This window comes from Dipodomys ordii, unplaced genomic scaffold, assembly GCF_000151885.1.
Source record: "Dipodomys ordii isolate 6190 unplaced genomic scaffold, Dord_2.0 Scaffold25, whole genome shotgun sequence".
In the NCBI taxonomy this organism is placed as follows: Eukaryota; Metazoa; Chordata; class Mammalia; order Rodentia; family Heteromyidae; genus Dipodomys; species Dipodomys ordii.
Window position 1 is genome coordinate 20496427 of NW_012267241.1, and position 22933 is coordinate 20519359.

General features: G+C 36.9%; 1 protein-coding gene across 1 annotated transcript in view; it reads right to left on the reverse strand.

Moving 5' to 3' along the window:
- Nucleotides 1-2329: 2329 nt before the first annotated feature.
- Mib1 (mindbomb E3 ubiquitin protein ligase 1) overlaps nt 2330-22933 on the reverse strand; it is a 117597-nt gene continuing 96993 nt past the window's right edge. Inside the window, exons 14-21 of the mRNA XM_013014821.1 lie at nt 22140-22164; nt 21829-21990; nt 18565-18746; nt 17398-17590; nt 14214-14292; nt 9338-9451; nt 6803-6903; nt 2330-4058 (exon numbers count right to left, since the gene is read on the reverse strand). Of these exons, the coding sequence (XP_012870275.1) occupies nt 3918-4058; nt 6803-6903; nt 9338-9451; nt 14214-14292; nt 17398-17590; nt 18565-18746; nt 21829-21990; nt 22140-22164 (997 nt within the window). The 3' untranslated portion in view covers nt 2330-3917. The remainder of the gene's footprint in view (nt 4059-6802; nt 6904-9337; nt 9452-14213; nt 14293-17397; nt 17591-18564; nt 18747-21828; nt 21991-22139; nt 22165-22933) is intronic.

Sequence of the window (22933 nt, forward strand, 5' to 3'; positions counted from 1 at the left end):
AATAAGGAGTGGAGCTATGGTTCAAATGGTAGAGCATTAGCCTTGAGCAAAAAAACAAAGGAACAACACCCAGGCCCTGAGTTCAAGCCCCACTACCAACACACACGCACAAAATTTAGGGGCAGTCTCTTCCCAAATTTTACGAAGTTGCCATTTTACTATGACTTTCAATCTTGCAAACACAAACTACCAAGTAATTCAAATGTTTGATTTATATATTGTCAAATTTCTAGTCAATAGGGGGAAAAGAGCTCTTCAGGGGGTATAGTGTTTTACTTTTGCAAAATAAAGTTATGGACACTTTTTTTTACAACAAAATGAAAATACCTAAGACTACTCAATTGTATACGTATAAATAATTAGGATGGCAAATTTTATGTTGCAGTTTTCTTACCATAATAAACATAAAAAATTAAGTTTTTACACAAATTATTACTGTAAAACATTTCAGACACTGAGAGAATAAGTGCTTTTCCTTTGGGATTAAAAAAGAAGCAAGTTGTATTAAAATCTGCAATTTACAAAAACATTAAACTATTCTAAAATCAGACTCAACAGACTCCTTTCATTAGTCCATTAGATTTGCTCTCTCCACTAATGCTTTCATCACATCTACATTATTCTCTTTCTTCTTCTATTCTCATACACTTTTGTTTCCTATTTATTGAAATTCCAAAGTGCTGACCTAAACCTATATCACCCATAATTTCCTTAGTTCATAAGTTTTAACTAATTTTTAGTCCAACTGGTTCCAAAATTCAGAATAAACAACAGCAATTAGGCAATGCATAAATATTCAGGATGTTTCTGGTGTATTAAGATGGCCTAGAAAGCTTGAAATCTGAACTGGACAAAACTTAAGCAGCATGTATTTCAATATTCGAAAAGGTTCTCTTGGGCCACAGCCATCACAAATTAAAATTTAAGAAAGTCATTTCTAATATTATCTATCAATTCATTTTAGGCTTTAGTAATTAGTTTGTTAATTAACAATGTTTAAAATTACAAATACCTTAAAAGCATAATTCAGCGTGCTAAACTAACCCTTGGTCTACTATTATATTCTTAACACTACTAATATGAAATTATTTTCTCCTGATATCTTGCTCCCAACAAAACGACATGTGTATATAATATGATGTTAAATCATGTGAACAAATACAATTAGGATATAGCACCATATGGTAAGTCGTGTTTGGGGTTACAAAGATGAGTCTTAGAATGAAGGAGAAAATGTGGCAGGGTAAGGGAGTACAGAGAGGGAATCCAATCTTAGTCAATGACAATTTTTCTGCAACATTAGGAAGAAATGCTATTGGTACCTCTGAACCCCATTTCCTGTCTATGGATGATGTCAAATATACACACACAAATTCAGAGTGTGCTAGATGATGTGTTTCAATGTTAATGAATCTAGCCCCTGAAACCCAATAAATACATTGTCTAATCAATGCATGTCATGCTTTCAAATGATTCTAGGAAAGGTAAGAACTCTTTTGAGGCACAAGATAAAGAGGTTTAGATAATAAGGAGAAAACACACCTATTTGGCAAAGTACTGCTAAGAGACATAAGAGGTAGCACTTTCAGAGTTGGAGGAAAGTCACTTAAACTATTAAATTCTTAAGTCTTGTTCTTGCTCAAAACCCAAAATAAATTAAAAATAACTTTGGGGGCTTGAAAAATTGAACAGAGAAATATTTTCTATTCATAAAATAAATTTTAGAGTAATACAGTCAAGAAAATCCAAAGCACTTAACATCATGATTATAAGAGACTTTATGACTTTCCAAAATAGAAGCTAGGAAGTTCCATTCTTAATATACAAAAAATAGACTAGTCAGAAAATGGTATTGCCTTTTAGGGATATATAAGCACTGCAGCTCAAAAGTCAAATGAAACCAATTTAAGTGAAATATGGCTGGAGCCCACTAGGTCCTCCGGTGGACCAAGCTATACGTGTCTGCTACTACAAAGCAATAGACTGATGGTCTATGGCATGGAAGAGAAGGGAGTCCTGATTTGTTTTCAAACTTCCAACAAGATAGGCTGTTTCTGTAAACATCACTGGTCAGATTTTTTTTTTAAAGAAACTTCAAAATATACCTTAAAAGTAGCTTTAAGCTGGGCACTGGTGGCTCATGCCTGTAATCCTAGCTACTCAGGAGGCTGAGATCTGAGGATCACGGTTCAAAGCCAGCCCGGGCAGGAATGTCCGTGAGACTCTTATCTCTAATAAACCACTAGAAAACTGGAAGTGGCGCTGTGGCTCAAGCAGTAGAGAGCTCCCCTTGAGCTGAAGAGCTGACGGACAGCACCCAAGCCCAGAGTTCAAGCCCCACCACCAACCCCCCACCCACCCCCCAAAAAGTAGCCTTAGTGGCTACTACAAGATAACTAGAGAAGTTTATAAAAACCTCACTATTCAAAATGCTAACACTTCCTTATCTGTCCATGGCCCTGCTGACTACAGAAGCAGCCAGCTAAGCTCTCACCAGGCCTGGCACAGGTGGCGCAGCAAGACAGAGCCAGAGCTCTGTGCTGTCCCACGCAGTTGTCACAGCAGAGAATCCATGAGAAAAGGTTTCAAAGAGAAAACAAACACACACACACAGAGGACTACACAGTGTAGAGTAGACACTATTGTAAGAAGCTAACATTTCCTATAATCTTAGCAGCAAGAAATACCATCATTTTTGCCCTAAATGCAAAAGATTACTCAGAGTCCAAGTGTGCTCCCCATGGAAAAAAAAAAGTTCTACAGGTAATCAGATTTACTTCTGTAAATGTTCTGGGACTCATTCTAAGTAAGTATATATTAACTTTATCTTGGAAATTATTGGCAGTTCAAATATCTTTATCTGCAAGTATAAAAGAAAGACTATTCTTTCTGGTAAGGATTACTTTTTGAGAGTAAGGCCTCTGATGAAGCAACACTGTCAGAATTACCGGGTTCAGAGAAAAGATTATTGACAATACATCATCTGAACTGAAGAGACCTTCCGAGGCCTAACTAAGGCCAAAGTAATGCACTGATTAGATCAAGCCCAGGTAAGTCATTACAAGAAAAATTGAAGTATACTTCTCACAGATCGTTTTTTAAAAAAGGCTAGCTGAACTAAACATTATCAATTAATATAAGGAATTCAATTGGTAATAAGTTATAGATATTCTCTCATTGTTCACCCCTTTCAGTTCTTCACAATGATTGCCTAGTTTTTTCTCCTCATTTCTAGCCAGCATTTTAAAACTGGTGTATTGATTTCAGTTAAACAATTATCCTTTTAAATCCAGAAAATAAGCTAAATGCAAAGGTCATCTTCTTCTTACTCCATGCTTCTTCCATTTATGCTAAAAATTCAGAAAGTAACATTTGGGTAATTGTTGTCTTAAACACAGACAGTTTATTACTTTCTTCCTTAGCCATGCAGAATTTGTACTTAGGATTTATCACCTAATACAGGTGACCTAATAGTCTGATTTGCCCCTTCCTTTTGAAGCAGGACTTTTCAGAATTACCAGTGTCATTTCATGATGTAGTTGTGATACACGAGGGATAACCTGTTATACAGAACTAGGTCTTTTGCAGTTTAACAAATTTGTAAATTATAGGAGAAAATGCAATAAAAACAAAAAGGGTGTTTTCTCTTCAAGGATGTTTCCCCTAGAAGCCCAAAGTAAATTATCTATAAACTATGTATTTGATGTTTCAAACTAAAAGACAAAAAAATTCATATTTTCCAACACTGTAAGGTACAGCATTTTGTGGCTGTTGTTCTAGTATACTTAACAGTCTAATTACCCTGGAGTAAAGAAATTATGAAAGTACAAGTTAATTCATTACAACTTTCAAGCAGCTTAAAAGCTTACTAAGATCTCATGACCATATACTTTAGCTAACAAAACACTCTAGGCTTCTTAGTACAAAAGAATTCTTCGTTCAATAGCCTTGCGACAAATAGGACATTCACTCATGCGGTCTCCACAGAGCTGGCATGTACCATGGCCACAAAGGAAAATCATATTCTTCAGACGATCCAAACACACAGGGCACATTGTCTGTAATGTAAGATAATGAAATAGTAAAGGCGAGGCATATTTTGCAAACATTATGTGATTAACTCTATCATTAATTTCCTTAATGGCTGTTTTAGTGAAATTATATTGTTGTTTTTATTTTTAAACAGTTGAAATAAAAAAATAGTCAAAATGTCATCCCTATAAATTATATTAGTTGTTCTTTCAGCATTAGTATAAAGGTACTATATAAAATAGATACTATACACTAAAGAGGCCCAGTTAATTCAGATCTCCATTTCTAGGTACCCAGCTGCACATGCATGAGAAGAGGTAGCAGGCATGTGGAGATGCTGGATACAATACAGCAGCAGTCCTATTATCACTCCCACTTTAAAAAATGATACAAGAGGGATAAGGCATGGTAGCTTACTCTTACAGTCCCAGGTACTTGCTTCTGCTTCATGTCTTTACTTTTTTTCCTGTCTTTATCTGTCTCTCTCTTTTTTAGAATCTATGTTTGACAGGAAATATGTGGTACCTTTCTGAACCAGACTGAAAAGGTAAAATGCTTTTCAGAGAAAACACATCAAACAATCTATTTCAGAAGCTGAGATTTGAGGATTATAGTTCAAAGCCAGCTAGGACAGGAAAGTCCAAGAGATTCTTTGTCTCCAGTCAACTACCCCTAAAAAACCAGAAGTGGAGCTGTGGATCAAGTGCCTGAGTGCTAGCTAGCCTTGAGCACAAAGCTCAGAGACAGCTCCCAAGGCCCTGAGTTCAAGCCCCAGACCAGCAAAACTTTCGTGTGTGTGTGTGTGTGTGTGTGTGTGTGTGTTATCAGTTTCATTTTTAAACTTTTATAATGAGCCAATATGTTTTCAACAACCTTTAAATCCCTCAATAGAAAAACTAAAATCAAAAGGCCTTCATTTCTTCAGAGAGATGTTTTAAGGCCTAATAGATACATACATTCACTTCTAAACTAGTGTCCATAACAATCATTAGTCAACCTGGTCGCATCTATTGTTTCTTCAGACAGTAAACTCAGGAGTGAGACTCCAACTACTGGGTGATATTGATGTGGCTGTCAGCCCCAGACTCCACTTCATTGCTGGAGCTCTGAATCAATTAGGGCCAAACGGCAAGGAATGGCCAAAAAAGATTACTTTCTTTTTGCTGCTGCTGGTGTTCTGTTGAAATATTGTTACTCTGAGTCTCAAGCTTACATCAAACACCTAATCCTCTTGCCTGTTTCCCGCACCTGTCTAAGAGCCTGGATTTCAAGCATGCATCACCATGCTATGCTGCCTTACTTACCAAATACACCTACAAGATTCAGACAGTTTATCTCGCTAAATATGAAGTTGATATTAAGAATTACTTTTGTTGATGAATGTTTAAAATATACAGAACAATATAACTGATAAAGTATGGAATGCTAATCTCACTTTTGAGGCCTCTTCAAAAATCCTCCTTAATCCTTTGCATCTCATCAATAAAGATTCTGAATTTTACATTTAGTTTTCCTTTTCTATGTGTACACACACACACAGACATACACACATAGACACTTCTAATAAACTATCACATAGAGAGAGATGTATATAAACCACAAAAAAAAGTTTCTAATCAAACCACTGAGCTGGTTATTTTTGAGACAGGCTCTTGCTTCCTGCCTGGGAATGTGCCTAAGCAGTGATTCACCTATTTTGTATTTTCAATTGTACCTAGACTAACAATTACATTCCACCAAACCTAGTTATAAATTGAAAAGGAATCTCAAGAATCTTTTTGTCCAGGCTGGCCTTGAACTATCCTCCCAATCTCAGCCTCCAAATAAGCCAAGATTACAGGAATGAGCCACCAGTGTTCTATGATACAGTATCACAAGCTAGGTGATTTGAAAAGGCACCTCACTGGTTAAAACCATTCATTTATTCATTCATTTATTGTGCTGGTCCTAAGGCTTAAATACAGGGTCTGGGCACTGTTCCTAAGCTTTTTTTGCACAAGGCTAAATCTGGCTTGAAATGGCAATCTTCAGCTCCCTTGAGTAGCTAGGATTATAGGGATGAGCCACCAATGCCCAGGCTAAAACTAATTTTTTTTTTTTTTTTGCCAGTTCCGGGGCTTGAACTCAGGGCCCCAGTGCTGTCTCTGAGCTTCTTTTGCTCAAAGCTAGCACTCTATCACTTGAGAAACAGTGCCATTCTGGCTTTTTCAGTTTATGTGGTACTAAGGAATCGAACCCCAGGGCTTTATGCATGTTAGGCAAGCACTCTACCACTAAGCCACCTTCCTAGTCCTAAAACAATTTTTAAAAATCAATTTTATTTCCTGGTCATTAGTGTGAGAGAAAAATCTTTCTTTCTTTTTTTTTTTTTTTTGGTCAGTTGTGGGGCCTGAACTCTAGGCCTGGGCACTGTCCCTCAACAATTCAGCTCAAGACTAGCACTCTACCACTTGGGCCATAGTGCCACTTCCAGCTTTTTCTGCTTATGTGGTACTGAGGAATCGAACCCAGGGCCTCATGCATGCAAGGCAAGCACTCCACCGCTGAGCCAACTTCCCAGCCCGAGAAAAATCTTTTTAATGTTCATAGGTCATATGTCCTTCCTATTTTGTAAAACTACCTGATTAAATCTCTTAGTCAGATATTACTCATTACAAAGATTCAAAACTACAAGTGATATGTTACTATACACCATGCTTACTAGAGTGAACACTCTGGTTTACAGAAGTGCTATTCTGAGAATTAATGTTTAACATGACAAGCTCCTTACCTGTTCCTTAATATCCTGCAACTGTTGCTGCAGCTTTTGTACATCTGCATTGACATTGGTATTATCCTTGTCCTTTTGCAACACTGGAATATTCCCACTTGCTGTAATACAGATAAATGTTTTTGATTATTACTAATATATTTACTTTTTATTGCTAAAACTATTTTGTTTATTAAAAAACAAGATTTGCCAAGCACACTACAGTGTCTCACACCTGTAATACTAGTCTAGCAGGAGGCTGAGAGATCTGAGGATCATGGTTTGAAGCTCGGCCAAGCAGAAAAGTCCCCACGAGACTCCAATTAACCACTCAAAAACCAGAAGTGGGATTGTGGCTCAAAGTGGAAGAACACCCTTGAGCAAAAGAGCTCAGAAACACCATCCAGGCCCTGAGTTCAAACCCCACAACAGACACCCCACACCCCCCCCCAAAAAAAAACCCAAGGCTCTATTAGAGTCCTTCTTAATAATTCTTTTTCATACCAGGACAATAAACACAATAATAATTCATGTTATACCCTTTCATTTATAATCTTCAGAGAAAAAGAGAGTTGCACATTAGTAGGAATTGTATTTATAAAACTGTGAGTTTTCCAAATTCTACCTATTTCCTCAAACACATTTTCTCTTATCATATACCATAAGAAACATGGAAAAGTAACTTGCACAAAGCATTTGGTGATGCTGGGGCTTGAACTGAGGGCCTCATTTTTACTAGGCAAGAACTTGATCACTTGGACCAGGCTCCCAGTCCCTGGCAGCACGAACTGAATTTTTTTAGGCCATTTTCATGAAAACATACAAAATCTAACCTCCTTTGTTCATGCTCACATTTTTTTGTTACTGATCTAAGATGAGGAACTCAAGAAAAGCCCATGATCAGCAGTCTGCAAAAATGGGAAAATCTTTGATTTTATGTTTCTTACTCTCTACATTATTAGTCTTTTAAATTCCAGTTAGTCTGTCCCTATTTGTATATGTTAAATGTGAAAAATACAAGAGCTCTGGAGCAAAAGTGTTAGAAAAAAATAGGTTTATGGAACAGAGAAACCTAAGAAACTGTCCAAAGACAATAATCCTTTTAAAGAGCTGTATTATTAAAAAGGTTGACAGGGGCTGGGAAGGTGGTTCAGTGGTAGAGTGTTTGCCTTGCATGCATGAGGCCCTGGGTTTGATTCCTCAGCACCACATAAGCAGAAAAAAAAAAAAAAGCCGGAAGTGGTGCTGTGGCTTAAGTGGTAGCGCATTAGCCTGGAGCTGAAGAGCTAAGGGACAGTGCCCAGGCCCAGAGTTCAGGCCCCACGACTGGATCCCCCCCCCCCAAAAAAAAGGTTGACAATAGAGAATGGGATGTAGCCCAATAGTACAGAACTTGCTAGCTGAGCTAGGCCCTGAATGCCCAGCATTGTAAGAAAAAAGGGCAAAAACAAACAAACAAACAACAATAAGGAAAGTTTCAAGGTAAATTATTTTATCTTTCTATTTGTTTGCTATATTTCAGTTCAGTCTACCTATAGTTACACTGTCACAGATAATTTTCCACAAGACATAAGCTATTTAAGTTTATAAACCTGATACATAAAAGCAATCAGGTTAATTTGTCTGTAAACTGAAAAAAACAATCTGGAATATAATACACCCTTAAGATACGCTAAGTAGAACTGGGTATAGCTTAGTGGTAGAGTGTGTGCTTAGCATTCATCAAACCTAGAACCACAAAAGAAAACCAAAAAAGATCCTTCAGACTGGAAATCATGGCACAGTGGTAAAATGCCTGGCTGACAAATGTGAGACCCTGAATTCAAAACACCAGTACTATAAAAAGGAAAAAATTGCAAATATTCTTTACATAGAAATATAATGTTCTTGGGCTACACATAGTGGTACACACCTGTAATTCCATACTCCATCCCATCTATTTGGTAACTGGCTGGACTATCTGAAAAATAACTAAAGTAGCTGGGTGCTGGTGGCACACACCTGTAATCCTAGTTACTCAGGAGGCTGAGATTTGAGGATCACAGTTTGATGCCAGCCTAGGCAGGAAAGTCTGTAAGACTCTTATCTCTAATTGAATCACAGAAAAAGCTGGAAATGGCACTGTGGCTCAAATGGTAAAGTGCTAGCCTTGAAGAGCACAGGGAACAGGGACAGCGCCTAGGACCAGAGTTTAAGCCTCAGGACTGGAAAACAAAGCAAAACAAACAAACAAAAATTAAAAGGGCTGGGATGTGGCTGAAGTGATAGAAAGTGTTTGCCTACAAGCATAAGGCCCTGAGTTCAAGCCCCAGTACTGAAAAAGAACACAATATACTTTATACTATACATACAGGTTCCAACAAACTAGAAAAACATAGCATTAGGTTTCTTATAATTGTAACAAAAGCACCAGAAAAACAATACATATTCCTTTGTTGATCTGAGTCACATAGTTTATGTTTTACAAGACAACAGAAGGAGAGATATATTTGCACAAGTCCTAACAAATATAGCAAGTCCTAGCAAATATAGGAATGCTTAGGAAAATCCACTTACAGATATCATCAGTGGCATCTTCTGAGCTTTTCCCTCCACAGCACATAATGAAAGGCACTCTTCGTTCAACCACTGCGCGACACTGCACACACTTTTTCATTAGGCTAGCACAGTCTGAAAAGGTTATACACACATATCTCTTACATGCCACAACAGAAATTAAATTTTGCCTTTCTCTACTAATGTCTACAACTTAACTTCACATTAAACATTATACAAGCATTAATTAAGCAAGTTAAACCAAAATAAAATTCTACCTCACTGAAATGCTATCAAGAATCAGTAATCTCAAATCTTAAGATCTGAAAACAATGAGGAGAAAGTTTTACAAATTTCAATACCAGAATTATAAGGTTGCATGAATAACTTTCTAACAATGTTTTCTATAGTAAATGGCATATCTCTATAATTCCTCAAGTCTTTTTCCTTTTTTCCTTCTCCCTTTTTCTACCAAATTGATAGAATATAAAAAGAAATTGTTTAATGATTACTTTTTAAATATAGCACTTCAGGAAAATATAACTACGTTTTTTCGTAACAGTATCTTTCTAAATCAATTGGAGAAGGCTAGAAGCCCTATTTCAGTAGAAAGCATTCTCATTCCAAAAGGAAATAAGTACAAATATGTGTTATGGATTGTAAATACTACTTTGTATCTGAACTAATTAGTTATAAAATGGCACACAGTAATACCATCAACATATTTTTGTCATCAGCATCTGAATTATGAAAGTATAGTCCACAACTTAGCCTATATGCCCAGTCTTTTACTTTGTTTGTCATTTAAAAAGTAGGTAAAAATAGCCGGGCGCTAGTGGCTCACACCTGTAATCCTAGCTACTCAAGAGGCTGAGATCTGAGGATCACAGATCAAACCAGCCCCAGCAGTAAAGTTGGTGAGACTCTTTTTTTTATTTTTTATTTTATTTTTTTAATTTTTTTATTGTGAAAATACTGTACAGAGGGGTTACAATTACATGGGCAAGATAATGAGTATATTTCTTATCAAGCATTGTTGCCTCCTCCTTTGTTTCCCCTTCCCTCAGTGAGACTCTTATCTCCAATAAACCACTAGAAAACTGGAAGTGGCACTGTGGCTCAAGTGGTAGAGCATACTCCTTGAGCTAAAGAACACAGGGACATGGTTTCCCTTATTTGCAATATCTAGTATATGTATGGGTCAAGCGGAAAAGGTCAGATAATGTGATGTTAGGAAAATGAACCTTTAGATATATATTTTAATGTTTTTTTCTTTCATGCATTTGTTTCTAACACATTAATAAGATTATTTCTTTGTTGCTTTGTATGTCCCTCCCCCACAGTATAACCCCTGCTTTCACTATATTTGATGTCAGTATAACTTGTGGGGGAGATGGGGAAAAACAAGTCGTTTAAGGATACAGGTGGACCTGTTGCAACAATGAGAAGTACAAGTTGTCATGTCAAAAACGAGCTATACAACATTGGTGCGGGGGGGGGGGAGTGGAGGCTGGGAAGGGATGTGAAAGGTAAACAAAGGAGGAGGCTGCAATGCTTGATGAGAAATGTATGCATTATCCTGCCCATGTAATTGTAACCCCTCTGTACAGTATGTTCACAAAAAAAAAAAAAATTAAAAAAAAAAAAAAGAGCACAGGGGCAGTGCCCAAGCCCAGAGTTCAAGCCCCATGACCAACAACAAAAAAAAAAGGAGATAAAAATGTTAACCATGCTGGCTACTAGGGATAATTTACTAGAAAACATTCCATGTATTATTTACTAAGCAGTTATAGAAATGGGTTTCAATTCCCCGAGTTACATTAGTACAATGCATCTTGATCAATTCCCGCTTCCATCATTCTCTCCCACTGAAAACATTAAACTTTTTTTTTTCCTTCCGTCGTGGGGCTTGAACTCTGGGCCTGAGCGCTGTCCCTCAGCTCTCCAGCTCAAGGCGAGCACTCTATGGCTTAAGCTTCAGTGCCACTTCTGGTATTCTGGTGGTTTACTGGAGATAAGAGTTTCTCAGACTTTCCTGCCAAGGCTGGCTTTGAACCACGATCCTCAGATCTCAGCCTCCTGGAGTAGTTAGGATTACAGGTGTGAGCCACCAACACTCGGTGAAAACAAAACACTATCAATGATGTAGACAAGTTGGGGCACAAACTCCTAACAGCTACATTTTAGTTGCAGAATTGTTATCAAGGCTGATCCCTAAGACTGAACATAATGTATTTCATGCTTAGTTATACGAAATAACATTATCAGAAATCTAGCTTGATAAAGATTTTCATCTTAAATTTTTAGGATTAATTCAATCCCAACAACAACAACAATGAATTATCTAAATTTCCTATTAACTGTTCAGAACTGTTTCTAAAAAATTTCCTTTCAGTCACTCAAAAAGGATATAATCTCTCCTTCTTTTGACTTGACAATGGTACTTTACACTCTTTAAGGCTCCAATACTCAGCTTAACAATACTGCAATGTGGGTCTTGGAATGTATACTCTAGGACAGAATGTTTTCCACCTCCACTTCATCTTCTTCAGCAGATAAATATTTAAGAATGTGTTTATCCAAGTGCTAGTGACTCACTTAATCTTAGCTACTCACAAGGCTGAGATCTGGAAAATCAGGGTTTGAAGACAGGGCAAAAAATCCACAAGACTCAATCTCCAAAGTAACCAGCAAAAAGCAAGACTAGAATCATGACTCAAGTGATATAGAACTAGCTAAGCAAGCAAACTGAGCAAACATGAGGTCCTAAAAAAAAGGGAGTACTGGCCAAAAAAAAACCCAAAAACAAAAAGGAGAAACCATCTACTTCTTCGGATTGTTCTGAAGATCAATAAGAAGATATTTTAAATAGGTTAAAATGTCTACTATCAAGTTAAAAAGCTCAATACAGCTCAAAACCAGTTTGCTGGGTTTTTTTTAGCAAATTATACGTAAAAACTTTAGGAGATCCCCTGGGAAAATAATATATTGTTATCAATTAATAATTACAATCATCTTCAACTTCTCAGGCAGGCATTACTTTGGTTCATAGTAAGGGCCAGCAAATTACAGTTTGAAGGTCAAATCTTACTGGCTGTCTGTTTTCACAAATAAAGTTCATTGAAACATGGTTACAAATTTTTCATGACTATTTTTGTTCTACAATGGCACAGTTGAGAAGTTGGAAATAGCTAAGTAGTTATTATTGATTCTTTACTGGAAAAGCCTGCTGACATCTAGTCTACGAAAATTTAATTAACCGGGGTCCTTTTTAATCGAGAAGAGAACCTTTCTTTTCATTTGTTTGTTTTGGATACTGGAGTTTGAACTCAGGGCCTTGTGCTTGCTAAGGAGGTACTCTATCATTTGAAATACTCTGGTAGTCCTTTATATATTATTTTTTGTTTTATGCATTTCCATGTAGCCAGGAGACAAATGTTTCTGCACCATCATGCTCAGTCTTTAGTTAAGGTAGAATCTTTTGAACATGTTATGCCTAAGCTGGCCTCCAAATGAGAATACCCAATGACTGCTTCTTAAGTAGCTAGGATTGTAGGCTTGAGCCACTGTGTCTGGCTCAAGACAGAGGATTTTTCTTTTATGTGCCATTTTGACAGTTGATGATACTCATTATAGCAGCCTTGAGTGAACAAAAACAGCTTCATGAGGTAGATTGTTACAACAGAAAATGAACCTTACAACGTTGGTTGTGGGGGAAAGGAGGACTGGGTTGGGGGGCGGGGAGAAGAATGGAAGGCATGGGAAGGGGAAACAAAGGAGGAGGCTACAATGCTTGATAAGAAATGTATTCATTAGCTTGCCCATGTAATTGTAAGCCTCTGTACAGTATTTTCACAATTTAAAAAAAAGAAGAATTGAAAGCAGTAGGGGAAACAGGAAAATCCCAGTTTCAGGTTGTCACAATGGTAATGAAATTAAAGGAAGGGGTAACAGTAACAATGTTCAACAAGAAATTTACACATAACCTTACTCATAACAGATGTAATCCCTCTGTATAACATCTTTACAATTAAATAAAATTTAAAAGTATAAAAAAAAAGAACACCCTGATCTTTTCTTTACTTGACCAGTTGCTTACTAGAATGTGGAAAGAAACTCACTAAGGTTTAAAGAAATCTATGCCAATGAGATTAGACTATCATACTATTAGTATATTATTCTAGTGAGATAGTATATGAAAAATCAATACCTCCTCTGTATAATGTAATCTAATAAAAAATCAATACCTGTTACTGACCTATTTTAGAATAGTAAAAAAAAAAACTTAAAGTTGTTTAAGAGTTTTCATTGGTAAAATGAAAAAAGTGCAAAAAGAAAAGAACATTGAACGATGTAAGCAGTTTAAATGAACAGGGGAGATAGAAAAAAGCAGAAGTCTCCAGGAAAATATATTTAGAATTTAAAGCATCTCTTAAATTCCAATGTTGGCCTCACAAAGCAAAGAATTAAGTTCTCTCAGCAAAACAGTTAAGAGAAAAGCTGACACTGTAGCCCTGAATGGCTGCTGTGAGTCCCTCAGGAGTGGGACAATATGGCTAAGAGACAACGTTAAAGGAAGGAAAAATGAAGATGTACCAATTTTATGGAAAAGGGGAGCTAGACTCCCCTTATAGAAATAAGGTTCTAGAATATGTGAAAAGAGAATACTTTGTGCTAATAGAACTGAAACAAACCTAAACCAGTAGAAGAAAGCGTATTGTTCAGTCTACTCTGTGCTCAGGAGGAGGAAGGCTACTAATAGTCAACCTTCTGATAGAAGCACAGAGATGGATGATAGGAGACTCAACCATTTTTCTGTGGGCTATCCCAAAACAAAACAAACCTCTAAGCATTTTTGTTTAATAATGCTGAAGAAGTGTCATATGGTCATACTTACTCTCACAAGCACACATGTGTCCACAAGGCTGAAAAAGAACAGCAGCTTTCTTGTCAGAGCATACCACACATTCTTCAATCTACAGAAAGAGAAGGCAAGGTGAACAACTATAGATAAGTATTTTGAATCCAGTTCTTTTTGTATCTATCAAATGTGTTTCATCTATAAGGGAAACCTCAAGCACAGAGAATTACTATACATTCCCCTCTGTCCTTTACTTTCATCTCAACTTTATGGACCGTAACTTAGTAGGCATTATTTCTGCATTAAGTTTTCCTGCCTGTCCTAAAGACTCATTCAGAAAAATTCCATGCCTTCTGAGCTCAGCAAGATGGGACTAGACTTCAATTTTATTTTCATAAACTACCTTTTTGAAAGAGAACTAAAGGACTGGATGTGGCTCTAGTGGTAAAGTGCCAGCTTAGTAAGTGCAAGGCACTGAGTTAAAAACCTTGTACTGAGCCAGGCTTCAGTGGCTCATGCCTGTGATCCAAGATACTCAGGAGGCTGAGATCTGAGGATCACGGTTCAAAGCCAGCTGGGGCAGAAAAGCCTGTGAGACTCTTATCTCCAATAAACCACCAGAAAACCGAAAGTGGCGCTATGGCTCAAGAGGCAGAGCGCTCACCCTGAGCTGAAGAGCGCAGGGACAGTGCCCCAAGCCCAGAGTTCAAGCCCCAGGACCGACCAAAAAAAAAAAAAACACCTTGTACTGTTAGAGAGAGAATGAGAATTAAAAGACAATGAACAAATGATTAAGAAAGAAGATTCCTTTTTTTTTTGACAGTACTGAGGTTTGAACTCAGGATCTTGTACTTACTTGGCTTTGCTTGCTCAGCTTGTTAAACCTCCTAAGCCACACTTCCAGCTCAGCTTTTTGCTAATTAGAGATGGAGTTTCATAGACCTTTCTGCTCAAACTAGTTCCAACCCATGATCTGCCAGGGCTCAACCTCCAAAGAAACTAGGATAACAGGCATGAGCCACAGGTACTTAGTAACATTTCTAATAGTATAAAAATCTTGCTGGATGGGCTGGGAAGATGGCTCAGTGGTAGAGCACTTGCCTTGCATGCTTGAAGCCCTGGGTTTGATTCCTCAGCACCACATAAGCAGAAAAAAAAAAGCCAGAAGTGGCGCTGTGGCTCAAGTAGTAGAGTGCTAGCCTTGAGCTGAAGAGCTGAGGGACAGCGCCCAGGCCCAGAATTCAAGTCCCACAACCAGACCCCCACCCCCGCCCCCCCCCCAAAAAAAATCTAGCTGGATGAGTCAGATAGTTAAAAGTCTAGAAGGGATTTTTCTGTACCTATATCCTAAAAGCTTCTTTTCCTAGGACTAAGTCAATACCCACACCAGACAAAAATTTGGGGCTATTCCTTCTTCCTGATCTCTAATCCCACAAGTCTCCTAGATGTTCATAATTTTCCTCAATTTTCTCTCTTCATCTCCCCTAAGTCTGAGTTTGGGCTGTGGAATTATTAACAGCCCCTGGCTCTGCCTTCCTTGTGACACTCCATAGCCCTGGCTTCAAACTTCATTTTTCACCTGTTCACCCTCCAAACACACAGTCACATTTAGCCATCTCTGTGTCATTTACTATCACTATCCAAAAATGCTAACCATCTACAGCATCCCCTGAACAACTGAACACTGCATGCTTGCTAACTCCTGTGCCTGTTGACTCTCTCTAGACCTTTTCTATTTATATAACAGTCTGTACATAAAACTGACATAACTGGAATAACAGTAGGACACACACACACATACAACATAGCTGGTCAAGATTCTGCTATTACTAGACTCAAAATCTGCCTTCAACACTAATAAATTACCTAACATTGTTTTTGGTTTTGTTTTTTCCTTTGTGCCAGTACTGAAACTTGAAATCAGGGCCTCTTGCTCTCATTTAGCTTTTGTTCTGCTTCACAGAGGGCACTCTACCACTTGTGCTACCTCCATTTCCAGCTTTTTGCCAAAAGAACTGGAAAAAAGTCTCAGGGATTTGTCTGCCCGGGCTAACTTCAAATCAAGATTCTCAGCTCTCAGCCTTCTGAGTGGGTAGGATTATAATCATGAGGCACTGGTACTTGGCTTCTAGCAATATTTTTGAAATGTTAAAGTAATATAACAATTTAACCTAAAGATTCAATTAATCTACTAATTAATTATGACTAATTGATCTAGCAATTAATTAGATTAATATAGCAAGTTAATCTAACAATCTATTCTCTTACTAAAAAGAAAACTCTTTTCTTTAGAGTATCTGGTGAACATTTTGCACTTTCTTAGCACTTTTTAAGAACTTGCATTGATAATTCAACAGAAATGGTTTACATTAGTCTGTAATTTATTTGTATTTCTCTAACTGCTAAATAATCCACAAGATTCTTCTAAGAACAAATTCTCATTTATTCTCACTTCCCCTAAACACTAATTTTATAATTTTTATCAAGATGCTTGCTATCCTTTAACCACTTGGTGTCACTATTTCTTTATAGTCAAAGGATCTACAACCAACCAGCTCAACTGCTGGATCCTGACATGAGTTTTTCTACTTCCCTAGAGGATTGAAAATTTCATAGTATATAATGCAAACTAGAATTAAATATATTTTTAGGTTATAGAAAGATGTGAAAGAAAACTAATAACTTTTTTAAATTAATTAAATTTTTGTGCCAGTCCTAGGGCTTGACTATAAGACCTGGGTGCCACTGCTGAACTTCTCTTGCTCAAAACTAGCATTCTTCCACTGAAGTCACAGCTCTACTTCTGGCTTGTTAGTAGTTTACTGGAGATGAGAGTCTCACAGACTTTCCTGCATAGGCTAGTTTCAAACAAAATCTCAGCCTCTTGACAAGCTAGGATTACTCGTATGAACCACTGGTGCCCAGCTGGTAACTTTTATTTTTAACTATTATAGGTATAAAAATAAGGAAAAAGAGGAGTTCCAAAATCTTGAGTCAAAAACAGTATATAGTTAAATTTAGACAACAATGAACTTGAATAAATTCATTTAGTTTAGGCCAGCCAGAGCATAAGTGAGAGACCCTATCTCAAAAATAGAGCAAAAGAGGCTGTGGATCTGGCTCAAGCATGCAGAGAGTCTCTCCACAGCAAGCACAAGGACTTGATTTTAAACATCATGACCACTAAAGGAAACATATAAAATACATTGCAACTTATTACCTTTGTCCTAGACTGAACTTGCTCTTTACAGATGAGGCATTTCTTGACACGTGGAGAACATAAAGAGCAGGTTGCAATATGTCCGCATGGTCCAAAAAGAGTATCTCTCTTCATATCTGAGCATACCATACACTCTTCTAAGGTTTCAGAATCATTACTAATCATAGAAGGACTCCGAGAACCCACTTGACCACTAATAAAAGAGAGTATTTCAAATCAGCCCACCCAAATATTTCCATAAAATTTCATTAACATGTGTTTAAAGCATTAGTATACAAGTGTTAATATTTATGTGAAATTCTGTAAATAGTGTTTTGATGTTTAGCTACATCTCTGCATCTTTACATGCATGTAGTACGATTCAATCCTCAAACTGGATGAATCCCTGCTCCATGGAAAAGAGTGAATTACCTGACAAACAAATAAAATTCATAGTAAAAATAATTTAGTACAAACAAAGTTTATCTCAGAACCTGCTCTATCTATAGAACAAAGTTCTACAAGGGACAGCTACTGAGATGTTCAGTACTAAGAAAAATTTATGAAGAACAGTAACAGCGTGGCATTGTCCAGGTAAAAAAGGTAGAGATATGTGCCTTTTTGTTTGTCTACACAATATCTCTTGTTGACCTATTTTATTTTCAGAAAATACAAAGACAAATGTGAAATGACTGTATTTAGGAAAACTCCATAGGGAATTATTACTTCATCTGCTTATTTTTTCAGTCCTTCATTGATACTTATTGAGTGCTCTCAGCCACCCAATGCAGGATGCTAGAACTATTGCAATTTGCATGAGATATACCCTGTTGATATGTAGGAAGATATTGAAAACTTAATACATAGAACATTAATCACAACAATTTTACTAGTAAAGTTGTAAGATTTTTTTCTTATTAACTCTTGTAATGTACAAGATGCCCAGATAACCACACTAGAAAATTTTCTTGAATTTATTATACACAAAACAGTAAACTTAATAATGTGGGAAGTATAACATGAAAGAAGAGACACACTGCCTGGAGGGAAATTCTCGAAGAAAGAAGCAACACAAAGACACAGGAATTTCAACTGTAAATTAATTTTGACAGTCAAGTCTTTCATAATGAAACCACATAATACTTTATGTATACAACATTAAGTTTAAGATAATTAAAGAATACCAACCTGACTTTTTCTTTATGACATTTTGCCAGTGCTTTGCAGAGACTTGGATCAGGACAGAGATCAAGGGGTGATTGACCCTTCTTATTTCGAATGCTAAGGTCAGCACCATTGGCTGCCAAGAAACAGGCAATCGATGCTGCACTCTTCTTCTCTGCCCCCTGAGTACCAAGTCCCATTATTAACTGAAATCAAACAGAAAGAATCATGATTTTCTCCTTAAGATCTGCAATCAATCCCCTTTTACTACCTGTGTATATGTGTGAACATACACCCAAGTATGATAGACATTTAAGCATTTCAGTCCAAAAATCTACTCCTCTTTCTGTTCTCAGGCATATAATGAGAATTGACTCATTCTCCAGTTGTAGAGTTAGATGAAAGGTGGCTCAGTCCAGTCAGCTTATTGACCTCATTTATATGACCAATTCAGGTATAAACACATAACCCAAGTCAGGTCAATTAAGGCTAATAAAATTCAAGATCAGGAAGCAGGGGAGGAGGGGACGGGGGGGGGGGGGAGGAGGAAGAATGGGAAGGGATAGGAAGGGGAAACAAAGGAGAAAACAGCAATGCTTGATAAGAAATGTACTCATTACCTTGCCCATGTTAACTGTAACCCCTCTGTACGGTATTTTCACCAAAAAAAAAACCTCAAGGAGACATCTGTTAAGACACTGAAGAAATGGTAGCTTCTTTTCTATTCTATAGGCTCTGAAGTTGCTAGCAACCAACTTGATACAATGAGGGAAAAAAATCAAATGAGGAAAGAACCAGTATTTATGAAATAAACAAACAAACAAGGAAAACAAGACTAATCAGGTTCTCTGATTATATTAACAAGAGGTACTGACTAAAACATATTTGAAAGCAACCATGATACTGTTCAGATTTATTGTGTAACTATTACAGATCACTTTTTACAAAAATCTTATGTAGGTAATTTTTTTTTTTTTTGTCGATGGTGGGGCTTGAACTCTGGGCCTGGGCGCTGTCCCTCAGTCTTCAGCTCAAGGCTAGTGCTCTATCATTGAGCCACAGCACCACTTCCGGCTTTTTCTGCTTATGTGGTGCTGAGGAATCAAACCCAGGGTCTCATGCAAGCAAAGCAAGCGCTCTACCACTGAGCCATCTTCCCGGCCCTCTTCCTTCAATTTTAAAATAAGGAGGCACAAAGAATTTAGAGAATGTACCTACAGTCACACAATAAGATAGCATGGTCTCAGTCTTGTAAGGCCCTGCAAAGTAACTCTAAAATTCATATAGAAATGTGAAGGACTTAACAATACTTGCCTTCAATATTTATTATTCACACTAGAATAATCAAGACAGTTAAGGCTGGAAATGTACACCTAAAAACAAAGGCCAAAAGAACAAAACGCAAGACAGGTGTACATCTGTAACCCAAGCTATGGGAGGCAGACATCGGCAAGATCAATGATCAATGACAGTCTGGGAGTTCAAATTCCAGTATTGCAAAATTAAAAATCTAAAATTAACAACAGATCTAAATGTAATGGCAAAAACTTTATAAACTTCCAGTACAAAAGAAAAGAGAACTTTAGGGACTCCAAGTTGGGCAAATGCAATAAAAGAAACATATTATTAAAAATATATTTCATAAAAAATATACATTTCATCAATTTTTTAAAAAAAATCAGTGTTCTTTCAAGAACACTGTTAAAAACCTGGCACAGTAACATATATACACTGGTTATGCCTAAAATCTCAAATTATGAGAAGGCTGAAGCAAAGAAGATTAAAAAGTTGAGGTCAGCCTGGATAATATAGCAAGACCCTATCTCAAAAAAATAAAACAAAAACTAGTTTAAAAAGAAAAGAAAGAGGGGGGTGGGGGAGGATGGGAAGGGATGGGAAGGGGAAACAAAGGAGGAGGCTACAATGCTCGATAAGAAATGTACTCATTATCTTGCCCATGTAATTGTAACCCCTCTGTAAAGTATTTTCACAATAAAAAATAAATAAAAATTTAAAAAAAAAAAGAAAGAAAAAGATGAGACACACGTAAGCATTTTTCATCTCTTGCCATACCATTCCAGGACTCTGCCTACAAAAACATCACCAGAGGTAGCTCTTGACTTTGGATCTCCAGAACTATTTAGATCCAGTTAAGCATATTGAGGATACTGTGGACTAAATGAAGTTTTCTAATAACAGAGTCCACGTTTGTTGAGAAGGTGAAAATAGAGTGCCTTCTTTTCAAGAGTAACTATGGCTTCATTAGAAGCAGTCACCTACTCTACTTAGCTGATGCATTTGCACTTGGGCCTGAAAACAGAACGTGAAAACAGAACATACATAATTTTTGAAAAGCACTTTTCAACACTGTTGACTAAGCTAACATTTTTTATTGGCTTACATCAGTTACATGGGAGATGGAGATTGGTTACATTTCCACACATTCATACTGTATTCCAATCAATTTTACCGCCTTTATTACACCCTTCCTGTACCCTTCCCTCTAAAAAATGGCATCCCCAACAAGGTTCTTTGTTCTGTTTGCATACTTTCAAATAGTCACCTTTCCTTGTTCTATGTTTTGCAAATAGTCTATTTTGACAGTACTCAATTTTATTTATTTTCCCCAAAAGCACACCTTCTCCCATTGGTCTCCATCACTAAGCTATCAATTTGATGTCAAAAAAACAGCACAGCATTTTTGTCAATTATAATAAACCCTCCTCGAGTGACTTGGAATTTTCCAAAAGGTTACACAGATGGTTATTTAAGTAATAAGCTATGGATAGGGGGAAAATATGTGAATACCTCATATCTCATATCCTTATATCTCATATAAATTTGTATTCAAATTATATAAGGAACTCTTGAAACAATGAGAAGAAAACACTCAGTGGCAGAGCACTTGCCTAGCATGCATGAGCCTTGAGTTCAACCACTAAAGGTTCAAAAATAAAATCAAAAGCAGCTCAAAAGAATAATGAAAAATATTTGAATAGGTATTTGTGGTGATAAGGAAATGAGAAGATCAATATAATTAGTCATTTGGGAAACACAAATTAAAACCACAAAATATCACTCCACATTGATGTAAATGGCTGAGTCAAAAAAAAACAAAGTAACTTTCAGTAAGAATGTAGAATTTCATTTATGGACTAAAGTTCTAAGTATATAGTCCTGGTGAACTAGTCAACTAGTTTATCCAAGACAGATTGCATAAACAGCCAATATAACATCTTGCATTAAAAGACACTTCTCCAGTACAGAGGAAAAGTTATCTTCACTCACTGTGTTTTTTGATGGTTCCCAGGCAGCATCTACCTTCCCCACATCTTGCATATCTTGCAGCTGACGGAGTTGAGACAAAGTGTGGTGCCTCAGAGCTTCATGCAAAGGAGTATCTCCATCCTTATCCTGAATGTCTAGTTTGGCTCCTGCGCGGACCAAAAGCTAAAAGAGGAAGACATTGTGGTAAACAAGTATCCATACTCATAAGCAACTATAACACACCTAAAGTAACAGTGAGAGCATCTTGGACCTATTTTGAAGTTACCATAAAAAATTTTTGACGTCTTTGCTTTCTACTATTCTACACCCACCCCTCTGTAGAACAGTAGGAGGGATCTGTATTAGAGAAAACAGCAAGAAATGAGAATCAATATTAATTCATTTACTCTAAGATCATGCAGGAAAATCTGGAACTTTTAAATTTTAGATACTGAATCATTTCAAGTTTTCCTACCATGACCAATTTGTAATGTTTAAAATTCACTATTAGTTAAGCAAACAAATGAAAGTTATTCATTTCACTTGTTTGGCCAACTATCTCCAAATATATGATTATAAGGAAAGTAAATAAGTAATTTTTGGAAAGAGGACTTCAAATAATGTGAACAGTGTGTGCTCAACTACTCATCTGGATAAAATATATAAATGATACATTTCAGGAGCTTAAACAATAAATGTTTAAGATTTTGTTTATGGTAGCTTAAGAATGTCATTGGTTTTTATAGAACCTCATAAAGCATATATTCTTATCAAATTATGGTTTATTGCATCTTTGTTCCAAAACAAGATTACGTAAGATGTTACCTAAAGCAATTATTTCTCTAATTTAAGCAAACATGAGGACTGCTTGAGTAGCTTGTTAAGCCAGGAATTTTCTATACATTTGGAGGTTCTGATGTGGTGGGTCTGAAGTAAGGTATAAGAATCAACTTTTCGGGGCTGGGAAGGTGGCTCAGTGGTAGAGCGCTTGCCTTGCATGCATGAGGCCCTGGGTTCGATTCCTCAGCACCATATAAGCAAAAAGAAAAAAGCCAGAAGTGGCGCTGTGGCTCAAGTGGTAGAGTGTTAGCCTTGAGCTGAAGAGCTGAGGGACAGCGCCCAGGCC